The following is a 26,252-nucleotide window of genomic DNA, read 5'->3' on the forward strand; positions in this document are numbered from 1 at the left end:
GGCAGAACTACAATACACCAGCGAAGAAGCACTCGCCCCCTCAAAAGGTAAGTGTGGGTCTTAAAGAAGAAAGGAGAACACATTATGTTAGCCAACATCAGCTAACGTGCGGAGTGACGGCTGATGGGTCGTGTCTAGAATGGAACCCTTGATTTGCGACTCTCGCGGGATTTTGACGCGTTGTTTATTCGTTTCGCGTCTATTGCAAACTTATTTTGTTTTAAAATATGAAAACGGTGATGAAAATCTGAGCAGGTTTACGGACAGAAAACATTCGTTTCGGGAAAAAGATCATGGTTTGGGTTAAAATTCTGTCTCGCGAGATCTTTGTAGCTCTTTCGCGGGTCTGTGGTTCCCTTGTAGACACAACACGGCTGATGTGATGACATCGCGGTGAAATGGTCAAATATAACGTTTAACGTTGAAAATAACTTGAATTATATATTATCTAGTGATAACTTGTCTTTTTATTTAGATAATTGTTTAATTAAAAGGGAATTATTATTGGGTTGTTCTTTGTTATTTAATCAGTCCAAGCTAATCTAAAGGAAAAACACAAATTAAAGCAAGGCAACTGAAATTTTGGTGGGTAAACAGTCGTAAATATGGCAATGTTACCTAAGGTTATCCTCAGAATATTGTATCTCTAAGGTAGCTATTAACCAAGGTGCCTTGGTTAATAGGAGGGCAAATTGGAGGGCAAAACATAGATGATGTGAATTTTTTGAGCAGGAATTACAGTAGAACTTTTCTTAACATGTTGAAACTTTTAATGTATATTGTTAACTGATTCTAGAAATAAACACTGAGAAAGTAACATCCTTACTGTGGAGTAACAGTCAATTGTGGACTATTTTAGTAAGGCCAGTTAATTATGGGGCAGGTTGCAAAAACAGGAAGCCTAGTTTGTCAGTGTTTACTCCTGCCAGGAGAGCACCTCCTGTCCACATAGATCTTTCTTATCATGCTAAATGTAAATACCTACTTATTATTTTCTCTCTTGAATGCAGGGGACATCAGAAACATGGCAACTGCACAGTCTGCGGTAACATTTGCAGTGTGCATCCTCATGATAACAGAGCTGATACTTGCCAAGAAGGACTACTATGATATACTGGGAGTGCCTAAAGATGCTACTGAGCGACAGATAAAGAAGGCTTTCCATAGGCTTGCAATGAAATATCACCCAGATAAGAACAAAAGCCCGGACGCTGAAGTGAGATTCAGGGAAATTGCCGAAGGTAATTGATTCTTTCTTTTTGGGATTGTTTTGGTGTAGGGTGCAACGAATATTGTTTTAATTGTCAGTTAATCTATTGATTATTTTCTCAATTGATCAGTTGTTGTTTAAAATGTTGTTTAGCCTGTCTTAATTTTCATTCAAGGACTCTGGAGGATGTGGCCAAAGTTGCATGTACATGTTTGTTAAAATCTTGTAGATCAAAACATTTCCCTAAAAGAGAATTAAACTATTTATTTTAAACAGCGTGCAGACCTTTCTTCTATGCACCCTGCAGTGATATTTTTTGTCTGGCACCTGAAAATTTTTGCCTAAATGTGTGCACACTTGGTTGCTCTCCTGTTGTTGCATCTTAACAATATAGTACACTTGTCATGACCTTATTTAGGCCTTGGCCATTATTACTATGCCCTTTTTAAAACATTGATGTAATACAGTACTAAACTTCTCAAGCCCTGACTGACTCTCATCTTATGTGCAGCTTATGAAACTTTATCAGATGAAACCAGAAGAAGAAAATATGACCAGTTCGGTGACACCTCCGCATACTTCACCGGGGAGCCGCAGGGAAGACATAGACCGGGTTCCCACCAACCTTTCAACTTCAACTTTGATGACATTTTCAAGGACTTTGACATCTACAGTCAGAACAGGCACGCCCGTCACCGAAGACACTTTGATGAGCACTCCAGGTCCCACAGCAGACATAAGAGACACTTTCCAGGAGGTTTTGGAGGCGATATCTTTGATGACATGTTTGACGACACAGAGAGAATGTTTACCTTTGATGGACACAGCAAACAGACTGAAAACAGGTTTCACCATGCATCAAAACAACACTGTAGAACAGTGACCCAGCGCAGAGGAAACATGGTAACCACATACACAGACTGTACTGCATCTTAAGATGCAATGTTAAGATCACCTCTCAAAATTGCCTTAAGGGGATATTATACTGTTGTATTGATTAAGTAATGGAAAGCCACTTGGTAGAGATGCACCTACAGTGAAATTCTGTGTAGACATGGGACCGATCTGGTCAAATATCATTACAGGGGCTCAATACTGAAGGTAACTTATTGAGTGTTGGACAGTTCTCACCAATCCGCATCCCGATCTAAATTCCCCTACGTCACATGTTTTGTCTTCGTAAATACTTTGCTAAGCAGCACAAATAGAGTTGAGTGTTGCTTTTCGCATCTTTTCTCCATTAACATATATAAGAGAAACATGTTCCAACATTTGCATTTTGGAACATAAAATAGCAAAATTATCAGCAGTGCGTCAACCACAAATAACCAACACAACAACGCTGTGAAACTTGAACAGTGACATTGAGATCTGACATTCAGGCACAGAATGACAAACGGTGACCACTCCGTTTACTTAGCTTAGGTCAAAATCCAAATAAGCTATGTTTTGTTCAAGCTATTTTCTGTGTTTGCTCATGGACGTGTAAATGATTGTAGTAATTTTTCACTTACTGTTGGAAAGGGAGTATTTTGTCAGTATTTTAAGCACCTTCTTTGATAGCAGAGTTTGTTTTAAGTTGGAGAAAATGAAACAATCATCCTGACTTTGGCACAGGAATGCCCATGTGTCAGTTCGTCACTAGTTCACACCATGTTCTTTTGTACAGTTTTCAGTCTCTTTTGTACAGGTTTTGCCACTGTGGGCGTCAAACACAGCTGATGGTAACAGAAACAATAGCAGCCAGTCGAGTTTTGCTTATGGTTGTCAAATGGGGAACAATGTCAACAAAAACCTGTGACCCTCCACGTGTCGGCTTAATTGTTTAACTGGTGTTTGTACAACAACTTGTCAGAATATTCATACACTGCCAGTCACATTTTTAACACCATACTACCCTAATTCCAAAAAAAAGTTGCTCTGTAAAACATAAATGACAGATTTGCAAATCTTTTTGACCTCTATTCAGTTGAATATAGTATAAAGACAAGATAATTAATGTTCGGGCAGGCCGGTCTAGTACCTGAATTCTCTTACTATATAGCCTTGCTGTTGTAATGTGCAGAATGCGTCTTGGCGTTGTCTTGCTGAAATAAGCAGTGATGTTTCTGAAAAAGACAATTAGCCATGTTATGGGCACTAGCACACCCCTATACCATCATGGATTATGGCTTTTGAACTTTGTGAAAACTCCTTGAAACTGCATGTTGAGAAACATTGCTCTTAAACTGTTGCACACCATTTTTCACAAAGTGATGAACCTCGCTCCATCCTCGCTTTTGAACGACTGAACCTTTCGAGGATGGCCCTTTAATACCCAATCATGATACTGTCACCTGTTATCAATTAACCTGTTTAGCTTTTGCATGTTCCAAACAGGAGGGTTTTTTTTTAGCTTTCCACAACTTTCCCAGTCTTTTGTTGCCCATGTCTCAACTTTTTGGGGTCAAAAGTATTTGCAAAACATTATTTTTTATTTAGATTTTACATTGTGTCCCAACTTTTTTTGGAATTGTGGTTAAATGTCCATCAGTTCAACTGTAATTGTAAATATTGGTAAAGTAGAAAATAGAAAAGTAGGGAAGTGGTTTAAGTAAATGGAAAAATGTGTGACTCATATTTTAGTGGAAATAGCAATAGCCTTTCAATTAATACAATTAAGTGAGAAATTTATAATGTTCTTTTTTTCTTGAAGATGTTTGTCATCTCTAATAAGTCTATTTTAAAAGACTTAAATCTGGATTTAGAATTACAATGCTTTAAGTTCAACCAAAAATCCTCAAATAGAGGAATTTAAAAACATTTGACTGGCATGTCAGACGAACCACAAATATTTTTTGTTACATTTTTTTATTTTTTTTATGTGTAAACGAACTTGCAGAGGACCAATTGAACTACGACCGTACATACTAGAGGTTTCATTACCACTAATTGTACTTGTTAGCCTATGTTTTTTATGGAGATGAGCATAATATACTGCATATATTTTTAAAATAAGAATATTGCAGTACTACAATGCTGAAGGAATACCCTTTATGTTTGTACAAGCATCAATGTTCAGCACATTCTCTGAATCTGGTGATGCTACTTACCTGTGTTGACTAGTTGATGAAACGCTCAGTGCATATTGTTTTCCTAACATGTGTTACCTCATCTTTTTAGTTACAGCGACGTGCTCTTTTTTCCACTGTATGTGCAATATTTATTTACAATATTGATAGTTTTGTAAATATTCAATGGCACTTTGAATTTTGTATAATTAAAAAATGTTTCTAGATGCCAAAAGAGCCTCCTGCTGCTTACTTATTTATTGTTAAGCACATTATTTTAGAGTATATAATTTATTGTTTTGCTTGAACAATGAATGTCCAAGTATTTGCGTACCTGAAATCCATCTACCAGAGTTCATGACCCAGTTACTCAAGATAATCCACAGACCTTGTTGTGAGCAGTTTCATGTTGGACCCATTTTCTTTCTAGTAGAAGATCGGCATCTGCTAAATCAGGTGAGCAAAACTTCTTTGTTGTATTTTGCTATTAATGAACTTTTGCTCTCCTGAGAAACCTGGGGCGACAAAGTTTTAGAAAGTTTAAAACCAAGAAAAGATGGAAGATGTAAGATTGACAAAAAAGGAAGAAAAAACAGAAATCTCATTCTTGAATATCCCCAAATATACCTGAAGTCACCGGTGGACTTGTATGGCAATTTGATTCACAAATTAAGCAAGTAAGTGTTATTATCTTGAGGCAGGAGAAAACGATTGTGCCACTGACCAACGAAAACCTGCTCTAAAGTCAATTGGCGCAGTATTTTCCTGCTATTTAAAGCATGCATTGTTCTGATAGTAAGGTGTGTCTATGTAGGTGTGTGCTTCTAGGGCACTGCAGTTAATCCATGTGCCATAACATTAACATCCCAGTAAAGAGAGGATGAGTTGCAGGTGTTTGACAGGGTGAAGCATCTGTCCTTTAAGAGAGAAGTGGTGCACATCAACTGTAACTTCACTGATTATTTAAATCCAGCAGGATCTGTCAGATCTAAAACTGAACCTGGACTCCATGCCCCCCTCTAATCAGAGTCCACCCAAATCCTGAAACAGCTGGAAAACAAAGAAGTCCAGAGGGGCAGGTCTGTGGTGTTTGAGTGTAAGGTGAGACACGACCCCTCACTCATCCACACCATGACCTGGCTCAAAGACGATGGAGAGCTGCCTGATGACGAGGGGTCAGACCTGTGAGGAGACATCTCACTTCTTAGACCGTCTTACCTTTTATGAAATTGTACTGGTGTATTGGTGTGTGTTTCGTTCTGTTGTCAGTAAGTTTAGCTTTGCAGGAGTTCAGTTTCAGTGACTTACAAAATCAAACTCTGTCTTCCCAGAAATATTTAAACAAACACACACTTGAATACAAAGATAATATAAAATATCTCACAATTCCACCATTTCCATTTAATACTGTAGGTCACCTGATGTGAACCTGATTCAACTGACATGCCCCGAGGGACTTCATGTGATGTGAAACCAAACCACACAACACGGAGGAACACATGACTGCAGTTGAGAAGTTTTCGACCTGTAAACTCATCAGAGAGACCTGCTACAATTATATCAACCACTCAGACAAAGTGATACTGGGATGTAGCAAATAAATATCAATAAAATGTGCAGTAATTGCTGTTATTGCTGTAATTTCTCTGAACTGTAGATATGTTGATACTATCCTTATTATACCAATTACTTATTATATAGTTCACCCCAGAAATCAAAAATACATATTACATCAATCTAGATTTTTTTGTGTGAGTTAAAGATTTTTGGCGATATCGGCTGTAGAGATGTTTGCCTTCTGAGCAGTTTCATGTAGGGACTATTTTCTTTTTGCTGTAGAATCTACCGCAACTACTTTCTTTCCTGTATAAAGAAAATAGTTTAAAGAATATTGAAGAATATTGAAAAGAAGAGTAGGTACTATTACACTGTAACAATAATGCTGGAAAATTTTCAGTAACTTACTGGCAGCAATTGGCTGGTAAGTTTCAGTCAATACATTTCACAGTATGATTGCTGCAAATCTAATCACAGTACCTCAGTGCTTTAATTGTTATCACAGTAATAATCAACATGCTGTATTTTTTTTATCACAACACTAATCCAACTACTGTTAAAATGCATTTTTATACTATGGCGTCGGATTTCGATAATTCGCCATGAATCTGGAAGTTGTTGTAACTTCAATGTACATTGTCTGAGTCCCAGCTTGAGGACATCAACATGACAATAATCAGTCACAGTCATACCGCCACCTACTGACAACTGTAAATGACATGTTTTATATTGTGATGAGCTCCTCCTTGCAGGTTGACCTGGTCCAACTCAAATGTGGTCAGAAAAACCTTCAAACCTCGATAACACTGTACTGTAAAGTTCTCCGGGCCCAGCAACAGTGTGTTTACTGAATTAATCTAAAATACAAAACCAGAGCAATCAGTATTAATATAATATTTAAAAAATCTACTTACTACCCTAAATCACCCATCATGCACCCCTGAATTTGCAAATTCTCACTTGCAGACCTTGGAACCGACCAATCACTATCACATATTTAACAAAGCAATGCAATAAATGTTAATAACATCTCTTTATTTATCCTAATTCTTATTGTTGTGATCAGATTGAAATGTTACTAATAATGTGATTTAATTGAATAATAACTTAATTAGGTTACTTATATTATAAACTGTATACTTTAATTTGTCTGGTTCACTATCTGTTATATTTTATGAACTATTGCTATTTGCATTATTAAATTAATTGCCTAATCTTTAACTAAGTTTGAACTGAATGAAGTCCATGCCAACACGTCATACCGGTTTAATGACTGATGCATCATTTCATGAGTTTCACATAAATATTTTGGTGCTCACCCTAGTTACTGTTGCACAGAGGAAAAATAAATTCTTCTCATTGGTACAACTTGAGTATGATGTCACTTCTAGGTAATGTAGTTCTTTAAAAGTCACTGAGCTTTTAGTGGAGCCCTACTGAACTCAAACTCCCATGATTCAACTCGGAGCCAACTGTGTGCGCAGTTGTTGGCAGATCCACAGAGACGCTAGCAGCTTTAGCTCAGGGACACTGAATGACTTTGTGCCCGTGTGTGGCGGCAGGGTGAAGGAAGTTGCTTATTTGACAGGTCGGGATTTGTACCGGAGCTCATGGAGGCCCTCATACCTGTCATAAACAAACTGCAAGATGTGTTTAACACGGTCGGCGCGGACATAATTCAGCTGCCGCAGATTGTTGTTGTGGGAACTCAGGTGAGAAACGTCACTTTGCCGAAAGGCTAGCAAGTCAGTTAGCCTGCGCAAACTTACTGTTTTGGCCACTTCTGATACCTAACTCAGTTTTTCTTTCAGTTTCACCTTACTATATGAGACAAAACTATGCAGTCTGAAATTATAAGCTTCTGTTTTTGACGTAAATCAAAGTTAACAAGCTTAGCAACTAGCTAGCATTAGCTTCATGAGATTTCATGTACAAACTCAGTCTAGCAGTGTTTTTGACAGTTGGGGAGAAAGCACTTATGCACATAGTCTTCAGATCAAGAAATTCAGTTTTTCTTTAACTTGTCTCAATTAACTTTTGTATATTAATGATTTAGTCGTTATTTTATGTATTAAATTTGTTTTATTGTTTATTCAATAACTCAAAATGTAGAATGTAGGGCTGTGCATTGGCAAGAGTCTGGCGATACGATGTCACGATATAATTCGATATATTGTGATACTGTACGGTCATATATTACTATTCTTTTTACCTAATTTTAGGAAAACTGTCCAAGTAGAAAGAACACACTAGGGCTGCAAGTAATGATTATTTTCTCTATTGAAAGTTGTTTGGCCTATAAAATAGGAGAAAATTGTGAAATGTCAAACACGGTGATGTCACAAAGCAGTAAAGACACCAAAAGATATTCACATTAAAGAAGCTGAAATCAAAGACTTTTGACTTGTTTCTTTAAAAATTACTCAAACCAATTGTTATTGATTATTAAAATAGTTGACAATCAATTTAATAATAGATTGATAATCAATTAATTGTTGCAGCTCTAGAACACACCACCATATTCAAAAAAGTTTAAAAAGTTAACTTTTTTTGCAGTCAGAAGAGTTAAGATAGTTAACAAGACTGCTATCTAGCAGTTTGGGATGTAAACAGCACAAAATAAACCATTACCATGAATCTTTGTATGTATCACAATACACTGTTTTTGATAATTGATACAGTATCATGACATATTGCAATACTCATGTGTATCAATATTTTCATACTCAACAAGGTTTTCTGGAAAGAAGCATTGCTGTTAAGTTTTTTAAATGTATTTTTCTGCTTTGAACACTACAGAAGTAGTGCCATATAGTTCCATTATATTGGAGAGAAGGCAGAAATCTCTACTGCCAATATCACCAAAACTCTTCATTAAATCAACTACTTGGTAGAGAGCTCAATTACTAAAATAACTGATAGCTGCAGCCCTAATTTGAAAAACATATTCAGGTGTCTTCATGGAAAAAAACATGATTTGCCATGTTGTGTCTTAAAAGTATTCTCTACTCACAAATGGCCAGTTTACTTAGTACACATAGGTAAGATTAATACAACTGAACAGCCTTGCAGTAAGTCCTACCTTTATAATTGAACAATATGACAAACTAATGACCATAAAGTTGAGGTGGTACCTTTCTTTTCTAATACAGTTTCACCCTGTCCTCCTAACTACCTTGCATGCTCTTTTAAGGCTAATTGGTTTAATGTGGCGGGTTTGGTCTCACTCATCTACTTTCACTGCTGTCAGTTAATCGGATGTGACCGTCTCAGACGTTTTGGCAGGCATCTGAGGGTGTAACAGTAAGAAAAGACAAGCCAGAGGGTGTTTTTAATACCTGATTTCTTATATTCGACCTTGTCAGTGCTCCACACAAATCAGCAAGGGCTTTCAGCTAAGGACAGCTGTAACACATACCTGATGCCAAGTATTAATAACTGGTTTTCTCTGTGAGGTCTGTAAATACGCCTACCTATGTCAGTCAAAACAACATTAAGTTTACTGCTGCTGCAGAGAAAGTAATCATCTCCTGCTGAGAGAATCAGCGCCAGCCAATTAAAGGTGAATCTGCTAGCCAAGTGAGCTAAGTGACATATTTCAGTTCATCAGATTACTCTACCACACATGCAAATCAGCCAGATATGTCTTACTAGTGGCAGCCAGCGTTGGTGTGAATGAGTACACAGGCTGAAGCAGCCACAAGGTTTGTGTTCGACCAGTGTGTGATGTTTAGCACTGCCAGCTTCATCCCAGTAGTGCCTGGGCCAAACAAAAGTACTACCCACTGAGCAGGAACATGGCCCCTGGAGAGATAACCAGTAAATATTTTTAAGTAACACACAGAGAAGTATCATCAAATGCAGTCAGCCTCAGCACAGTGTATTTTGTCTGCATCTTCAGGATGGGAGGACTTGATTCCTCTGGTCGATGAGTCATTCATACTTAAGTCTCCTCACTTGTGGTTTTGTTTATGATGTTGTTGTTCTTGTCTACAGAGCAGCGGGAAGAGTTCTGTTTTAGAGAGCCTGGTTGGCAGAGACATCTTACCTCGTGGCACTGGCATTGTCACACGCCGGCCCCTCATCCTACAGCTCGTGCACATCGACCCAGAGGACCGCAGGAAAACCAGTGAAGAGAATGGTAACATCACGGTCAACTCTGTTACCTCTGTATCTGTGTAGCTGTTACATATTAATGTTCTCCTACAAACTAAATTATTTGATCTTCAATATTTTTACGGGTTTTGATGGCCAGTGCTGATTTTGATGTTTGAGACAACACTGCAATGGCAGATAGTAATGTCAGAAACTTTTTAAAGTTGTGAAAGGTACAAATTAACACATATTAAGGGGGACAAGTTACAGTTGAAAAACAGCTTCTCAGTGTTCTCTGGTAGACAATCTATGTAATGTTAAGACTGTTTCTAAACTGACTTTAACATTTATTTACTACAATTTCTTGTTATTGTAAAGTCTCAAATATTGCTGACCTCATAGAATATGATGCATAGCTGTAGATTAAACTACACAGTAGTATATAAAGTAGGGCTGAGTGAAATGGACAATCAAATATCATCATATTTCTGATAAATAATCATCAGTAATGTGAATATGACTTACGTGGGTAAAGTCAAATAATGGAACAGCTAGAACAGTCTGATAAGTTGAGAAAATTACATCACTTCATTGTAATGCAGCCTTTAAAACTAGGAAAAGACAAAGCTTAGACCTCAAAATATGAAAAAAAAAAAATACTAGAATTACTCCTTAATAGACACTTTCTATGCTCATGAGACCTCTGCTAGAGTGCTATAATAACTATTTGTTCAGCTATGGAATGTTTTTATATTATGAAATGAACAGCAGTTTAACTCAGAAGCAGCACTGATATAATCCACTTCTCAGTGAAAAGAACAGCGGGGGGAAATGTGCCAAGATCCTGCATTTATTCACTACCCTCCTCTGGCACTGGCCTCAGAGTGACTCTGCATTGCTGCAGAGTGTCGTGCAGGAGCTGCAGATAGCAAGGCTAACCCCTTTGTCTCCTGTCATCTCTCCTTAACCACAGAATCCAAGAAAAATGGACGCTTTTACAGAGGTCTCCTTTTCCTTGTTCTTTACCTTATTGTGTACACATATTACATAACCTTCCCCCTTTCTTTCGCCCATCCTGCCTCATATTGTAGCTTTTCCAAAGCTGCCAAACCATGTGGCTTCACTTTACTCAGCTCAAGCCCTCCCCTCTATTTAGGATGGTCTCTGTCAGTTAAAGTTAGACAAAGAGAATTAGCAGATTCCTGTTGAAAATAATCGTTTTGTCAGTAATTTTACAATTTAAAACTCATTAGCTGACTGATGCCAACTTCCTCAAAGCTCACCTTTGATTTCCTCAAATACCAGCTTCCTCTAAGATGACTAACAGACTACACCCTTCAAATTTTGTGTCCTTGTTGTTGTCACAATGTTGATTATTGCAGCTGGACATTCACTTTGAAGTGTTTTTATTTGCTTTAGGCTTTCATTTGCTTCCACGGCTGTTGTGTGAAAACAACAGTTGTTCCACTGTATTTTTTTTTTTTAAGCTTCAGCTGTGGGTCTTTGCTCTGAGGAGTTTTTCCATCCCATTTTTTTTCCAAAACAAAATCCTCCCATGAGACATAGCGATAGTAATAATAGTATCATTGAGCTTAAGGCCACATCTGTCACACTCGTAACTGAAACATCTGCCCTCAACTTTGTATCTCTGCAGGCATCGACGGAGAGGAATGGGGCAAATTTCTACACACCAAAAACAAGGTAGAGACATCACCCTCTTGTCTGTTCAGTCCTGTTTCACGCCACTGCTGTTACAGTGTATTAGTGTCGGGACTTAGAGTAAAATGCCTTCCACATTTTCTCAAAATATAATAGACCCTTTTTGGTCCAACATCATGATTATGTCACGGTGTTAGCAGGAGGCAAAACAAGGAAAGGAAATGTAACACTAACCTCACTAATTATTAAAACGATAAACCAGCATAAAAATGACAATTAGGCATCCAACATAAACCACTGTGCTCTGAACAGAACATGATGCAAACAGAAAGTAACATTTGCATTGTGGAACATAAAACAGCAAAGTTGACAAACTGCTCAGTCCGTGCATGATGGGAAATCTGGGCTGTCACGACACTTTTAATACAGAGCCTCGTTTTGATCCACTCCCGTTCGCCCAGTTAAAGTTATGGCATTATGCTGTTATTACAACACTTCCTGTTTCAATTTCACATTTCAAAGCCTTCTAGTGTTTAATTGGAGGGGTCAAATTCATTATGAAGTGTTGAACAACCAGGTGGCTCACAAATTCATTATTTCTATGATGTACTGAAATAAATACATTTTATATACATTTTAAATTCATTGTTTGTTGTTTCCTTTGAAATCAAAATGTAGACATTGTGACAGTTCATGTTTTTGTTTCAGTTTTTGTAAGATTTGGTCCCTGGGTCTGATCACAACATTGCCTTGTTATGTATTCTGGATTGACTACTATGGATTAGCTACTGGTTTTGTGGAATGTTTACAACACTGTAATCTGTAATGAGGTCATGCACACGCCCTGTAGCTAAAAATATTTATATGGCTGTAGGGTAAATGTCCTCTAAGGTTGGATTGTGTCTTTTGAGCTCCACGTAGTTCCTTATGTTTGAATAAAGAAGCCCTTATAATAGCCTCATGACACTGAACAGGAAGTCTCAGGACATGTTTCTTTGAAAATGATCCCTGTCATGGCCTGTTTTTTGTCACTATATGTTGTTATTGTTGTTGCTACTTGTCTGCTCATGTGTTTCTGATTGTTGTTAATATACCGGAGTCTTTACCTGTCATGGTTAAATTGTTCTTTCAGATCTACACAGACTTTGAGGAGATCAGGCAAGAAATCGAAGCAGAAACTGAAAGAATGTCTGGCAGTAATAAGGTATGCTAATTAAGGTCATTATACATCAAGAGTTGCCAAACCAGAAATAAAATCAAAAGAGAGACTGAATGATCTTCTGACTCAACCTTTAGAGCAACGTCAGCACTGAATATTAACCAAAGAATTGTTTTCCATGTTCTAGGGAATTTGTGATGAACCCATTCACCTAAAAATCTTCTCACCACATGTTGTGAACCTCACATTGGTGGACCTTCCTGGCATTACAAAGGTGACATAGATTTTCATTCTCAAACCTGTATAAGCTATGAATTTAAAAAATAAACAAGGGAGAACTGACTTCCTGGATTAAATCTGAGGTTACAAGGCGTTACCTAGAGTTGGATCTAAGCTTCCAGTCCCACATTAACAACGGAAACGTAGCTAAAGTACGACCATTTAAAAAATCAAAAAGATGCTGAAAAACTGATTCATGCCTTTATTTCAAGCCGATTCAATTGCTGTAACATACTTCTTAACATACATTTTTAAAAGAAAGCGACTTTCCAGATCCAGGCCTTGGACTAAGATGTCGTATTTTCCTTGTTTTTATGCCTTCTGTATACTCTATTTGTTACTTTATTATTATTATTTAGTTCAGGGTTTTATTTTCCATCTTATGTTAAGCTTTCTTTTTTCATCCTAATGCATTCTATGTATTCTCCTCTAATTTTGTCTTATTTTTACCAGTGTTTTTATGTTCATTCTGTGTCTTTTATATGAAGGCTGCATGTAGTTTCTTTGTTGTAAAGCACTTTGGGCTGCATTTCTTGTATGAGGGTGTATGAGGTGCTACACAAAATATGTTTATATCATTATTATTATTAGATAAATTTCATGGTTTAAGTCAGTGTATGTATATGTTAAAACAGGTGCCGGTGGGAGATCAGCCCAAAGACATCGAGATCCAGATCAGAGAATTGATCTTCAAGTACATCTCCAACCCCAACTCCATCATCCTGGCTGTGACGGCTGCCAATACAGACATGGCGACATCAGAGGCTCTTAAAGTGGCCCGTGAGGTTGATGCTGATGGTAAATTACCTTGTTTATCATTTCTTCACTTATGCTTTTTTACTTAAGTGGCATTGTCTTCATTTTCCTAGTCAAGCATTTGTATTTCCTGCCTCAATGGTGTATAATTTTGTCTTCAGGCAGGAGGACGCTGGCAGTGGTGACCAAGCTGGATCTGATGGATGCTGGCACAGATGCCATGGATGTACTGATGGGCAGGGTCATTCCTGTCAAACTGGGTATTATTGGAGTAGTTAACAGGTAACACTGCACTTCTCTGCCACATTAGCCAGTTAGTTAGGAAGGAAGAATGACAGATGGAACAAACAAACTTTATTAACGATGTTGTGGAAAATAGTTTTGGGCTTCACCACAAAAACATTTAAAAACAAGAAGGGCACTCAGAGAGCGTAAGACCCTCTGCCAAGGCCAAATTCCTATTTTGCAATGGTAACAAAAGTGCAAAAACAACTTGTGCATCTGCCCCATGGTTCAGATCTGTTCAGAAAATTCATGGGTCCTTCATTGGTTCATGCTACACTTTTCCACCCAGTTTCATCAAAATCAGGCCAGTAATTTTACCATAATCCTGCTGAGAAACAAACAGAACTATTTTACTTGCTATATGTGCTGTTTTCTGCAATACCAATTTATTCCCAATATTCATATTTCCATACCACATCACCTGGTTGAAAAATTTAAAAAATTACCTCCGGATTCTTACATCTTCCATTTCATCTACTATCGATATTCTGTGTCAGTAATAATAATAAGTCACATGGTTTGTGGTGGTGGTCATATAAGAGATACAAAAAACCATATCTAAGACCAACAACAAATTTTTTTTTTTTGTGTGTGTGTGTGTGTGTGTGTGTGTGTGCGCATTTTCTCAGGAGTCAGTTAGATATCAATCAAAAGAAGTCGGTGGCAGATTCGATCCGTGATGAATATGCCTTCCTACAAAAGAAGTACCCCTCCCTTGCAAACAGAAATGGAACCAAATATCTGGCCAGAACACTGAACAGGTATGAAGCTGGAAATCATGTAATTCTTTTATTTTTAAATATTTATTGAGTTGAAATCATTTATTGGCCTAAATCGTCCGTGTTAAGACAATTTGCAGTCTAAAAACAAGTCTCCCTCTTTGTTCTTGCATCAAATTGTGATCTCTGTTCTTTAATCTTATCTTAGGTTACTCATGCACCACATCAGAGACTGTCTCCCTGAGCTGAAGACGAGGATCAACGTGCTGGCAGCGCAGTATCAGTCTTTACTCAACAGTTACGGTGAACCCGTCGATGACAAGAGCGCCACGCTGCTGCAGCTCATCACCAAGTTTGCTGCAGAGTACTGCCGCACCATCGAGGGCACGGCCAAGTACATCGAGACAGCTGAACTGTGAGTTACACAACTCTCTGAGCTGCATGTGCCCTCATACACCACTGAGGGGTGCTAGCATCTTCCTGTCCTCATCTGAAACCACAGTCTGCCTGTAGGTTTAATGCATTTTGCTTTCTTGTTTTCTCCAGATGTGGTGGAGCAAGAATCTGTTATATATTTCATGAAACATTTGGTCGCACGTTGGAGTCGGTTGATCCTCTGGGCGGTCTGACAACAATCGATGTGCTCACAGCGATCAGAAATGCAACGGTGAGTTTCTGCTGCCTAATCTCTTTTTATGATGATTTATGAGTGTTTCTGAGTCATGCGTTTTACTGTTTCATGAAGAAAAATGTTTACAGACAAATAAATCTTAGCAAATAAAGTAAAATGTAAAAAAAAATGTTTAAGGCATATTTACAAAAGAGTTAAAACAAAACAAAATATACAGATAGATCATATGAATGGAATTAAAATATAAAAGCAATCTGAATGAAACAGAGGTTGCAACAGAAGTATTCAGGAGACAATATCTTGCCTTTACTCCCACCCCCTTGGCCTGAAGAGATACCATCTGTCTGAACCACGGGGCTGTGACTGTATGTTATTGACTCCAAGAACCTGAGTTAGACACTGATCTGTATCAGTTTCCTTGGAATGTCTCACGATGGTTCCCAGATTAGGGACTTATGGTTTAATTTTCTTCGACAGGGCCCGCGGCCGGCTTTATTTGTGCCTGAGGTTTCCTTCGAGTTGCTGGTGAAACGGCAGGTCAAGCGCCTGGAGGAGCCCAGCCTGCGCTGCGTGGAGCTCGTTCATGAGGAGATGCAGAGGATTATCCAGCACTGCAGCAACTACAGCACACAGGTGACAAACACATCCACGCATAAACAATTGATCACAAAAAACTGCAGTGTGTAACTCTAATAATGATTTTTGTTTATCTCTGCAGGAGCTGCTGAGGTTTCCAAAGCTCCACGATGCCATAGTAGAAGTGGTCACCTCGTTACTCAGAAAAAGACTCCCTGTCACCAATGAAATGGTCAGGACCTGCTCACACTTAACTACCACCGGGCATTTTCATGGGAAGTTAATTCGCTCTCCAGTCTGATTAATCAATTTTCTGAACTTCTCTTCAGGTTCACAACCTGGTTGCCATCGAGCTGGCCTACATCAACACCAAACACCCCGACTTTGCTGATGCCTGCGGCCTCATGAACAATAACATAGAAGTAAGAGATGAGCATCGTATTGTGGCTGTGACAGAAAATGTTTTAATTAATCTAGAGCAGTGTTTGGACCATCTTTGAGTGCATTAAATAAACAAATCAGATTTTTTAAGTGATGCAGAGTTCTTGAATTTGAGTTGGAGGCTGATAAACATTATTTTTGAAACATGGAAGACAGTTTGTTTATTTCCTCTTCTTTGATTTGACAGAGTTGTATTTGTCAAATTTTTTGTTTCATAGGAGCAGAGACGCAACAGAATGAGAGACCTCCCTACAGCTGTCCCCAGAGACAAGGTATACTCAGCATCCATTAGATTCACTACTCTTTTCTTGTAACAGTATTTAACTTAATTTCCACCACTCTTACGTATAAGAAATCAGTTGTTTTTCACTAAAGAATGAATTAACTTCAAAATTGTTTTGTATTAATTCTAACGCAGTTATTCTCTACGTTGTGTAAAACTCATGCACACTTCCGCCTGTAGCTCCTGTCAGTTTTCTGTCCTCTTTTCCTCTCTTTTCTTCCTGATTTTGTCTTCCTCTAGTCCCTTAAAAGCCCAGGTGGGCAGTCTCTCTCTCCCACCGAGCCTCCTGCCCCCGAGGGCGAGGCCACCAAGGTGTGTCTCGTTCAGTCGCTGCCTGCCCACATCTGACCTCTGCCCAACCCGAGCCCTTTGTATATTCTCTAAAACCACTGTTGCAGCAGGTGGTTGTGTGTTCAGTGTCCCACAGACGCAGAGGGCTGAAGGGGCAGTTTTTACCCCTCACAACTGATCTGACCTTTGACTTTCTCTCTATACATCTAACCCTTTTTTCTGCATGTTGGTTGCTCTGACAGAAGAAACAACAACTGCAAACTCAGTTGGCATCTATGTTTATTTAAAAAATTAAGAAAAGCTGGTTTAGCTTTGGTAGAGGTTGGTGACAGAGACAAAACCATCAATCATGTGATTTTCTAACAGCTACGTACATACAGCATACACATAATCACATAATCAGATGGGGATTAGGTTTTTGGCTAATTCTGTGAATAAAATATCAATACCAATCACATTCAGGATTCTATCATATCCTGAATATCCAAACCAACTGTGGTGCACAGTGATTTTTTTATATTACCCACAACCAGAAATATTCAGTGTGGCCCCAACCTCCCCCAACCCTAAACCACAGTGGTATAACTTTTGCACACTGCTTGTTAGGGATGCATGATAATGTCCCCACATCATTGATGTTGGCCAATAAAGGCCAATGGACATTTCTTCTGACAGGATGGGCTGATAAGACAGCATTTCAGTTATCTGCACACAGTGCAAGTATGTCTGCAGTGTGGAGGTTTTTTGAGTGTCCGAAACGGATAGCAGAGTTGCTATTTGCAATGATTGATTTGTGAAGAACAAAGAGAAACAGGAACAGGAAAACTCTTTATTTTGCCCAGTGATTGAAAAGCATTGTATTTCATTGCTTCATCTGGGCCGTCACAATAAGATATAATATGGCATAATATGTTAATTCCACTGCAGGAGAAACTTCATGTCGTCTGCAATTAGGTGGAAAAAAATATATATACATATATCTGCCTCAGCGATTGGCCAGAATTTTTGCACCCAGTATCCTGCATTCCTACTGCTTGTCAGTATTTTCCACCAGATTCTTTACTCATTCTGGGCGAACTTCTTTGGACTGAAGCTAAAGAAGGCCTGTGGCACGCTGTTTGAATTAGGGCTGCACAATTCTTGCAAATGTGAATCACAATTTTTCTTCCTAAGACTTGAGATCACAATTCTCTCACCTGATTCTTATTTTTCCAACAAAGACAGTTATTGCACTTTTGAAGTAGCGAGTTTAAAAAATGCATCTGAGACTTCTTATGGACAGAGCTTTAAACAGGTAACATAAACATACAGTTAAGTAAAGGACTTAAACTTAAAAGTCACGTGTAACAAAAAATACCTCACTTTAGAACACTGTGATGGCTGTGATTTTGTGATGTGGTTTGTTTGTCATATAGGAGTGAGTGAATCATTGCCATTTAGAAATGAGATTGCATAGATGTATGAATTGAGATCACAACTGATCGTGCAGCCCTGGTTTGAATGCATTTTGAAAATTCATATATATTTTTGAATCCTAAGAATGCTTTTTGTTAAGTTTTATTAACTTGATTGATTTTAATGTCTTTTCCTAACCTCGTATGACACATTTGAAGCCCTTGTGTGTGCCTGAACTTTAATCCTTGAGCCGGATGCGGGACACATCCTCACTCTTTGTCTCTGTCCTCCCTGTAGACAGCAGCCGGTGGCGCTCAGAGCGGCTCTGTCAGCGAGCAGACAGACAGCGGGACTGGGAACTGGAGGGGCATGTTGAAGAAGGGAGAGGAGGGTGCAACTGGAGACAGGGCCGCGCCCCAACCCCCCTACCCATCAAGCCCACAGAAAGGCCACGCTGTCAACCTGCTAGATGTGGTGGGTACTCTGCATTTATAGATATTTTGACTTGGGTTTGTGGAGCCTCTAACATATGGAGAACATCTGAGAAAATATTAGGTGAAAGTTGCTCAGGTAATCATTGTTTGTGTACTTCTTCTCCAGGCTGCATCTTAGGATATTAACTAGTTCATTAACAACCACATTTGATTCCTTGTCATTGCCAGCCTGTCCCAGTATCCAGGAAGTTGTCTGCTCGTGAGCAGAGGGACTGTGAGGTCATCGAGAGACTCATCAAGTCATACTTTCTTATTGTGAGAAAAAACATCCAGGACAGGTACTGACACTCTGCATGATTTCTTCACCCATCATCGAGTCATTTTTGACTTTCACATCATCATACAGTCTTCTCCTCCCCTCCGTCCTCCACTTACCCTTCTGTTGTTGTTGTTTGGCCTCAGCGTACCGAAGGCAGTGATGCACTTCCTGGTGAACCATGTGAAGGACTGCCTGCAGAGTGAGCTGGTGGGTCAGTTATACAAGACGGCCCTACTGAACGACCTGCTGACAGAGTCTGAGGACATGGCTCAGAGACGCACCGAGGCTGCTGACATGCTCAAGGTAACAGATTCATCAAGTGTCACAATGGATTGTAAGAACAAGATCTGGTGTCAGTCTTTGGGGTTGTATGAGGTACTTATCCATAGTCAGTGTATTAACATGCATTAAGATTTTTGTTTGTTTGTTTGTCTGGTCCACTGCTGCCTCGATCTGTTAGATTGTTTGTTTTTTTGTGTGACTTTGATGTTTTAAAATGCGAGTTTGGATTCGCTAAAGTCACACAATAACACAAAGAAACTGAAAGATTGAGGCAACAGCATATCAGTAACTCTTATGTTCTGTGAGGTAAAATTACTGATTTTACCAATGGAGTTTGGTTGAGTAAGAGAGGGCAATATTTGGCTTATATAACAGCAGTAAATTGTGCAGTATGTTCTTATATTGTGTATTCAGTGTCTAAAAATGAGTTGGTGTAGAAACAATGTACCCCAGATGTGTGTTTAGGCCATAAACATAAGAAAGTTGTTGAATTTACACAATTTCTTCCATTTCTCATCTCCAGGCTCTGCAGAAAGCCAGCCAGGTGATAGCAGAGATCAGAGAAACCCACATGTGGTGAGGACGGCCTCTCTTCAGCAGGCTCTCTTCACCCTCAGTCCTCATCCCCTCGGACCATCAGGCCCCCCTCAAACCCCTGCTGAGTCTCCCAGCACCTCAGACTGCAGAGACGAACAACTTCAAAATGCACTGGTGTGGATATGTGTATATGGAAACATAGTTTTAATGTACAGTAAGGACTTGGATTTAAAGAAGGGCAGCATATATCAGTCCTTTGACGTCAGCGTCACACATGCTCCTGCCCTAGATTCTATTTTTCTTATATAATTACAACAGTATTTAGATAATGTTATACATCACCACTATGTGGAGCCTTGCTGAGGAACGTCTGTTCTTAATGTAGATTTGAATTAAAGCTAGAAATAACAAACCCATGCTGCAACATGTAGATGCTCACTCCATCATGTCAATTCTTTTATTAGATGTTGGCAAAATACTGTGTCTACTGCTAATTGTTCCAAAGAATTGCACTTAGATATTTTTATTAGGAATATACACCACCATTTCCTGCATTATTTTTTACATAGAATTGGAGTTTTACAACATCAGACCCATATTTGTCTCTTTGTTTACATGTCCTTAGTCAACAAGATCAAATTTTTTTGAGGTTTAAATACACTCAGTGAGCCATTACTGAATGATTCTGGCTGTTTGACTTTTTGTATGAACGTGTTATGTAAGACTTAATGACAGAAACAACTTTCACGGTTTGCAGAGGCAGCAGAGTGGATGTAATGACATTTATTGTTTTGATTTCATGATAATTGACATGTAACCCAAACACAACAGAACAATGAATACACACACACAACAGACTCTTCGGCCAGTCGCTGGTGTCGAGGTCTGCCTCGTCCCCGTCTGGCTGCTCCTTTACCTCAGACGGCCACCCATCTTGCCCTTGCCACGGCCTTTGGCGCTGAAAGTGGGGCAGGAAAAACACAGAAGATAGTGAGTTTTGCACAAGCGGAGGGTGTTCGATTGCAGCAACAGTGGGCGGGGTGTATTTAAGTTTGTACAGAACTGGTGGTAAATCAAATCTGCAGTTTCCACCTCAACATGAAATAAGTTAAGCTTGAAACAGGACTGTAATAATACAGCACCCGATTTGTGTCATCAGTGAAATTGCAAATAAAATGCTGTTTTCTTTTCTTTCAAGTTTTGAAACTTAAAACTTTTGCAAAATGTTGAGAATAGAATAACAAGTGTTAAAAAAAAACATGCTGAGGCCAGTTTTAGTATTTGTTGTGCTATAATTTGTGCTGCTGTCGTGCTACAGAGCGCTCCTTTAAAATCACCATGCAAAGCTGCACAGACACATAAATGATAACATAAGAACACATTTGAACAAAGTGACAGGACTTTCATAATGCTATTGCAATGGTGGAATAAGCATGAGTTAACAGGTAAGAAGGCCTATGAAGATTATAATTTATTAATAAGACTACATAAATGTTAATTATGGCATCACAAACATAAAAAAAAACTTATAGACTGCTTAAGAATGATAATAAAAGCCTTAAGAGGTTCTAATGATTATTTATAACAAAATTATAAACACATTAAGTTTTTGAGTATTACGTCATCATGTTAAAACTTTAGCTGCTGAGCTTTTTGTTGCTTCAAGAAGATAAATATATACTTGATTATTCATTTATTAAGTTAGCTATGCTCTTGCTAACAATTTTGTGCTTTTTGCAGCTACTTTATCTAATGATAATAAAAACCTTTTTATGCACTTATTAACAGGTAATATGCTTTTTGCTGCTCCCCCATCTGGAATGGACATTACATGTTGTCAATGTTGTTAAAATGTTTATAAAACTCTCTTTAAGACATCATGTTCACAGAAATGGTAGCCACAAAGAGAGAGTTTTAACATAATAAAAATAGATCCATTAAGTTCAGAGAAGATTTAGACGAGATGGTGAAGAATCTAAGAAGGAAATTGAAATAATGCAGACAAGCTCATCAAGAGTAAATATATCCAGGAGTTTGTGTGCTTACCTCTGGTGGTCCTGGACTCGGGCAAGAAGCTGGTTAATCTGCGAGGAGACATAAACTTTGATTAGCATTTTAAAGAACGCAGATATGGTACTTGACATGTCCAGCAACAGCTGCTAACAGGACCCCAGAACCTGGAAAACCCTCCGCACCCCCCCAGCATTTTACACTTGAATCCAAACTTAAATGGTGACCTTTAATTTGTTTGTTGTTTGACTTGTTTTGCCATTAAGAATCTGTCGGATGACTCACATCATACTTCTGTCTTTTGAGTTTCTCACTGAGATCAAACTTCTCAGCCTCCAGCCCCATCAGCCACTGCCACAGCTCGCTGGCCTTCTCCCTGGACACAAAACAGTCAGAGATCATAACGCCGTCTTTGAAACATTGACCGCTCAGATAGACATGAAACCCTGCGCAGCTTCATCTTACTTCAGTTTGTCCTCATTCAGGTGATCAACACTGAGAGGCTTCCTGCGTTCAGCCAGGATCTTCTTCTTCTTCTCCCTCTCAGTTTGTTTCTTGCCTCCTCTTCTGCTCTCACTCTGCGTCGGTCAAATAAAGAAGATGAACAAAAAGTAAAAGTGTGACAATCAGAAGGAGAAAGAAAATATTTTGACAACTCTAGTTCGTGTGATGGAGAAACTTTTGGCTCGAGGGGTGACAGTGTCGCAACATATCTTAAAAGTTACTTTGCAGCTACGTTCCTGCAACGTAGTTTGACCCTTTTTTACTTTTTCAAAGGATCAGTGTGTAGGATTTAGTGGCATCTAGTGGTGAGGAGCTTGCAGATAACAAACACATGCATCGCTCTCTAGTGTGCAGGAGAAACTACAACATTGGGGCTTTTGTAGATGTAAACAGCTTATTTTTACATAATGAAAACACAACAGTTCTTATATTCAGGTGATTATATGCAAATGAAAGCATACTTATGAATATATATATTAAATTTCTGCCATATTCCCTGTAAATCTTACACACTGGACCTTTAAGGCAATCTGAGAGATAGATCACCACCTTTAAGGCCTCTCTAAGTTGGAATGGGGTTGGTTTGTTTATACTTCAGTGTTTTTTTTCCATCCCTGTTCATTAAGCTTCACAGTGAAACACTATAAGCCATGAGAAGTTGAATGACCTTTTGTCCAGCACTGTACTGCTGGGTCATGTTCGTGAGGGCCTTCTTCTTCTTGGCGTCTTCATCCAGCTTCTTACGCTGCTCCTCCTGCTCCTTCCGCTCTTTTTCCTCCTGCATGAAGCACAGGTTGATCGTTTAGAGGAGAAACTCTTCATGTTGTCTGGTTTGTATCTGATGTGAGGATGTGAGTTATTATAAACTGAGACCGTACCGCGAGTCTGGCCTGCCTCTCCTTCTCCCTCTCTGCTCGGACTCTTTGCTGCTCTGCTCTCTCAGCACGACGTTTCTCCTGTAAAACAGACTCACACAGTCAGTCGTGATTTTTAAACCAAAGAGGAACAATGTCATTCCTCTTGGATCAACGCACTCACAATTCTGTTAACGAGTGCGATGAGCTCCTCTTCCTCCTTCTTCCTCTGGATAAAGTGAGCCTCGATCAGAGACTGCAGCTCGGCCAGATCCTTCTCCTGACGCTTCCTGTGGATGTCCTGCCGTCAGAAACGCAGATCAAATCAGGGTCAAACATGATAAGAAGTTAGCTGTTGTTTGTCAGACCTGATCCAGATGTTTCTATAAAGAAGGAGGCTTTTACTATATTAATATATATTAATATCTGATGGAGTCGTTTGTTGAATAAGGAAAATTAAATTTCAACTTAAAATGAGGAAAAAAAGACAGAAAAAAGTTGAAAATTATAGGAGAGGTGACTGTGACATCAACAGTTAAAAGTAACTAATACTTTTTGCAACAAACTTTTACTTAAGTGTATTTATAAGACCAGTACTTCTACTTGTAATTGAGTAATATTTCAGCAATGTAAGAGTACTGTATGTAACAATGTATGAATGTATGTATGTAACAGATTTTTCAGTACTCTTTCCACCACTGATTGAAAGCCTCCTTGATAAAAAAAGGAGGCTTAGAAACATCTGGATCAGAGATCCCAATCTGCTCTCTCAACCCAAAAGTTTATTTACTATAAAATCAAAAAGGTTAAGAAAACTCAAAGTTTCCAGGCAGCTTACTAGTTTTGAGCTCGACTCAAACTCTTAAACCTCTTTGAAAAAAGGTTAATTTTCAAGCACCAGCAAATAATAACAAATAAGGTCCATTGAACAGTTTTTTAATAATGTATTTTTTGGGGGGATTTCTGAAACTCAAAGATTCAAGTCAAAAAAAAACCTTTTTAGTTCATTCAACTATCAAAATATTTATTATAAGTGCAAATTATGGTTGTTAATTGGTCTTGAAGTAATTAGGCTACATCGACAAATCTCAAAACTTGACTTAACATAAAAAAAAAGTTTTGTGTGTGTTTGTGTAAGTGAACCTACAGTCTTTATGTCATTTCAACAATCCTGAACATTTGTGCAGACAACAACAGTTTGTCATGATGGACTGGGGTTTACAGTGTCAGGATCAACTCACATCAAAATCCACTTTCTCACCATCAGGGATCTTTGGAGCAGCAATATTTGTCATAAACCTGCAGGAGTGAACAGTTTATTATTGTAAAATCTGCCATGAGATTTGCTTTATAGGAGCTTAACTCAAGAAGAGCTGAGACACTTACTTTGGCTTCGGCTTTGACTCGTCTGTGGCGAAGAAAAGAAAGTTTAATGAATAAACTGACAAGTGAGTTGGAAGCATATATTTAAAAGTAAAAAAAGAAAATCTCACCTGTCGCTTCCTCCTCCCTTCAAGTAACAGCAAAAAGAATAAGAATAATTAAAAGATTAATAATGTGGAAAATCTAAATAAATCAATTTAATGATAATATGAAAATACAGAAGTGTAAAAAAAATCGTTACATACTGAGCTTCTTCCTCCATGACTTCCTCTGTGTCAGACATTTTGTTAATGGATGAGTTCTGTAAAATGGATCCCTATTAGTCTATTTTTAGAGCGGCAAATATATCTGATCATTAAACAACATAGCAGAGCCTGAGACGGCAACAGTTCACACACTTTACAATGAGTGTCAGCGCTGACCAAAATATCTGTGGTCACCGTGGCAGTAAAAAAAAAAAAGTAATTTGATCTTTGACTGGAGCAATAATATCAATATGATATCACGTAGAAGTCCTGCAGTTAAAACAATTAATTACAAGTACTTTTTATTAGCAGCAAAATGTTCTTAAGAATCAAAAATAAAAATTCTTGTAATGAAAGGTCTCCTTTTGGAGTATAAAAGTTATGTTGCAAGCTTTAAAAAGTGCTGCTTTTATAAAATCATGTACTTTTATGTAAACTCATAATCTGAAATTTAGCAACTGGTATTTTCTACAGCTGGAAATTAATTTAAGTGAAATAAAAGTATATTTCCCTTTGAAATGTAGTGGAGAAGAAATCTAAAGTACCACAAAAAAGGAAATTATCAAGTAAGGAACCTACAATTTGAATTTAGGTACAGTGTTTGAGTAGTTGGAAGAGGGTTTAAGTGAAATAAAAGTTTATTTCCCTCTGAAATGTAGTGAAGAAGTATAAACTAACATAAAATGGAAATACTTCAGTAAAGAATCTCTAATAGTACAGTAAATTTCATCAATTTCTTTCACCTCAGGTTATTACAAAACAAATATTGAATCGATTGTGTGTCATATCAGGGTACATTTAGTGTTTAGTGTCAGTACAGCATCATTTTAGTGAAATAAAAATGGAAATTTACCCCTAAAAAGCACTATAAAGTGGCACAGAATGGGAATACTCTACTTTGAGTGAATGAACTTTCCTTTCCTTTGAAAGTAACTACTCGAGAAATATTTATTTAGTTTATTTCAGAGCAAAGTTTGTTTAATTTTGGCACTGTCATTTAAATGACATTAAGTAACTTCAGCTTTTTTTTTTAAACTTACTGAAGTAATTCAGTCACATTCAGTCAAGACCTGAACAAAAATATATACGATCTTAGCAGGCAGTGAACACAATTAAAAAAATTTTGATCAGCAAATATTTTAAGGCTGCAAGTAATTTCAAAATTTCTGACTAAACCAGGCTTTAATTTAAGATATATGAGTACTGACATAAGTGAGTCCTTACCTGTGAACCAGACAGAGGGAGCTCTGAGACGAGTGACAGACTTCAGCTCCTTGAAGTTCACCAACAGGTTGAGC

At 38.2% G+C, this 26,252-nt stretch overlaps 3 protein-coding genes across 7 annotated transcripts; 2 read left to right on the plus strand and 1 right to left on the minus strand.

Annotated features, from left to right (window-relative positions):
- The first annotated feature begins 1,010 nt into the window (after positions 1 to 1,010).
- Positions 1,011 to 4,495, plus strand: dnajb9a (DnaJ heat shock protein family (Hsp40) member B9a). The gene is made up of 2 exons (XM_084734931.1): positions 1,011 to 1,241; positions 1,722 to 4,495. The coding sequence occupies exons 1-2, from the start codon at positions 1,025 to 1,027 to the stop codon at positions 2,144 to 2,146; spliced, it is 642 nt and encodes a 213-aa protein (XP_084591057.1). The 5' UTR covers positions 1,011 to 1,024; the 3' UTR covers positions 2,147 to 4,495.
- A 2,790-nt stretch (positions 4,496 to 7,285) lies between these two features.
- Positions 7,286 to 20,638, plus strand: dnm1l (dynamin 1-like). Of its 4 annotated transcripts, XM_084734822.1 has the most exons (20): positions 7,286 to 7,529; positions 9,814 to 9,958; positions 10,886 to 10,915; positions 11,567 to 11,613; positions 12,704 to 12,775; positions 12,918 to 13,004; positions 13,645 to 13,807; positions 13,927 to 14,047; positions 14,680 to 14,811; positions 14,978 to 15,184; positions 15,316 to 15,436; positions 15,878 to 16,033; positions 16,119 to 16,208; positions 16,306 to 16,398; positions 16,636 to 16,689; positions 16,941 to 17,012; positions 18,684 to 18,860; positions 19,049 to 19,158; positions 19,283 to 19,442; positions 19,945 to 20,638. In XM_084734822.1, exons 1-20 carry the CDS (start codon positions 7,428 to 7,430, stop codon positions 19,999 to 20,001), a joined length of 2,196 nt encoding a protein of 731 aa, XP_084590948.1. In that variant the 5' UTR covers positions 7,286 to 7,427; the 3' UTR covers positions 20,002 to 20,638. The 4 variants fall into 4 exon arrangements, with proteins under 4 accessions (XP_084590948.1, XP_084590951.1, XP_084590949.1 ...); XM_084734825.1 differs by lacking the exon at positions 16,941 to 17,012 and having other exon boundaries at positions 7,287 to 7,529; XM_084734823.1 differs by lacking the exon at positions 10,886 to 10,915 and having other exon boundaries at positions 7,287 to 7,529.
- An 87-nt stretch (positions 20,639 to 20,725) lies between these two features.
- Positions 20,726 to 26,252, minus strand: tnnt2d (troponin T2d, cardiac). Of its 2 annotated transcripts, none has more exons than XM_084734827.1 (12): positions 26,179 to 26,252; positions 24,955 to 25,010; positions 24,820 to 24,836; positions 24,713 to 24,734; positions 24,568 to 24,625; positions 23,511 to 23,627; positions 23,351 to 23,428; positions 23,140 to 23,250; positions 22,434 to 22,546; positions 22,254 to 22,344; positions 22,005 to 22,042; positions 20,726 to 20,916 (listed from the first exon to the last, which is right to left on the minus strand). In XM_084734827.1, exons 2-12 carry the CDS (start codon positions 24,990 to 24,992, stop codon positions 20,871 to 20,873), a joined length of 729 nt encoding a protein of 242 aa, XP_084590953.1. In that variant the 5' UTR covers positions 24,993 to 25,010; positions 26,179 to 26,252; the 3' UTR covers positions 20,726 to 20,870. The 2 variants fall into 2 exon arrangements, with proteins under 2 accessions (XP_084590953.1, XP_084590954.1); XM_084734828.1 differs by lacking the exon at positions 26,179 to 26,252 and adding an exon at positions 25,995 to 26,014.

Source organism: Lutjanus erythropterus, chromosome 13 (genome assembly GCF_056507025.1).
Source record: "Lutjanus erythropterus isolate fLutEry1 chromosome 13, fLutEry1.hap2, whole genome shotgun sequence".
NCBI classification, from domain to species: domain Eukaryota; kingdom Metazoa; phylum Chordata; class Actinopteri; order Lutjaniformes; family Lutjanidae; genus Lutjanus; species Lutjanus erythropterus.

Bases quoted from the DNA above. Each gene is read 5' to 3' on its own strand.
- dnajb9a (XM_084734931.1), top strand. From the start codon at position 1,025: ATGGCAACTGCACAGTCTGCGGTAACATTTGCAGTGTGCATCCTCATG. The intron at 1,242-1,721 runs GTAATTGATTCT...TCTTATGTGCAG, and splicing joins ATTCAGGGAAATTGCCGAAG to CTTATGAAACTTTATCAGAT.
- dnm1l (XM_084734822.1), top strand. From the start codon at position 7,428: ATGGAGGCCCTCATACCTGTCATAAACAAACTGCAAGATGTGTTTAAC. The intron at 7,530-9,813 runs GTGAGAAACGTC...TCTTGTCTACAG, and splicing joins TTGTTGTTGTGGGAACTCAG to AGCAGCGGGAAGAGTTCTGT. The intron at 16,209-16,305 runs GTCAGGACCTGC...ACTTCTCTTCAG, and splicing joins TCCCTGTCACCAATGAAATG to GTTCACAACCTGGTTGCCAT.
- tnnt2d (XM_084734827.1), bottom strand. From the start codon at position 24,992: ATGTCTGACACAGAGGAAGTCATGGAGGAAGAAGCTCA. The intron at 23,429-23,510 runs GTGAGTGCGTTG...TCTGTTTTACAG, and splicing joins TCGCACTCGTTAACAGAATT to GAGAAACGTCGTGCTGAGAG. The intron at 22,043-22,253 runs GTGAGTCATCCG...GTCTCCTCGCAG, and splicing joins TCAAAAGACAGAAGTATGAT to ATTAACCAGCTTCTTGCCCG.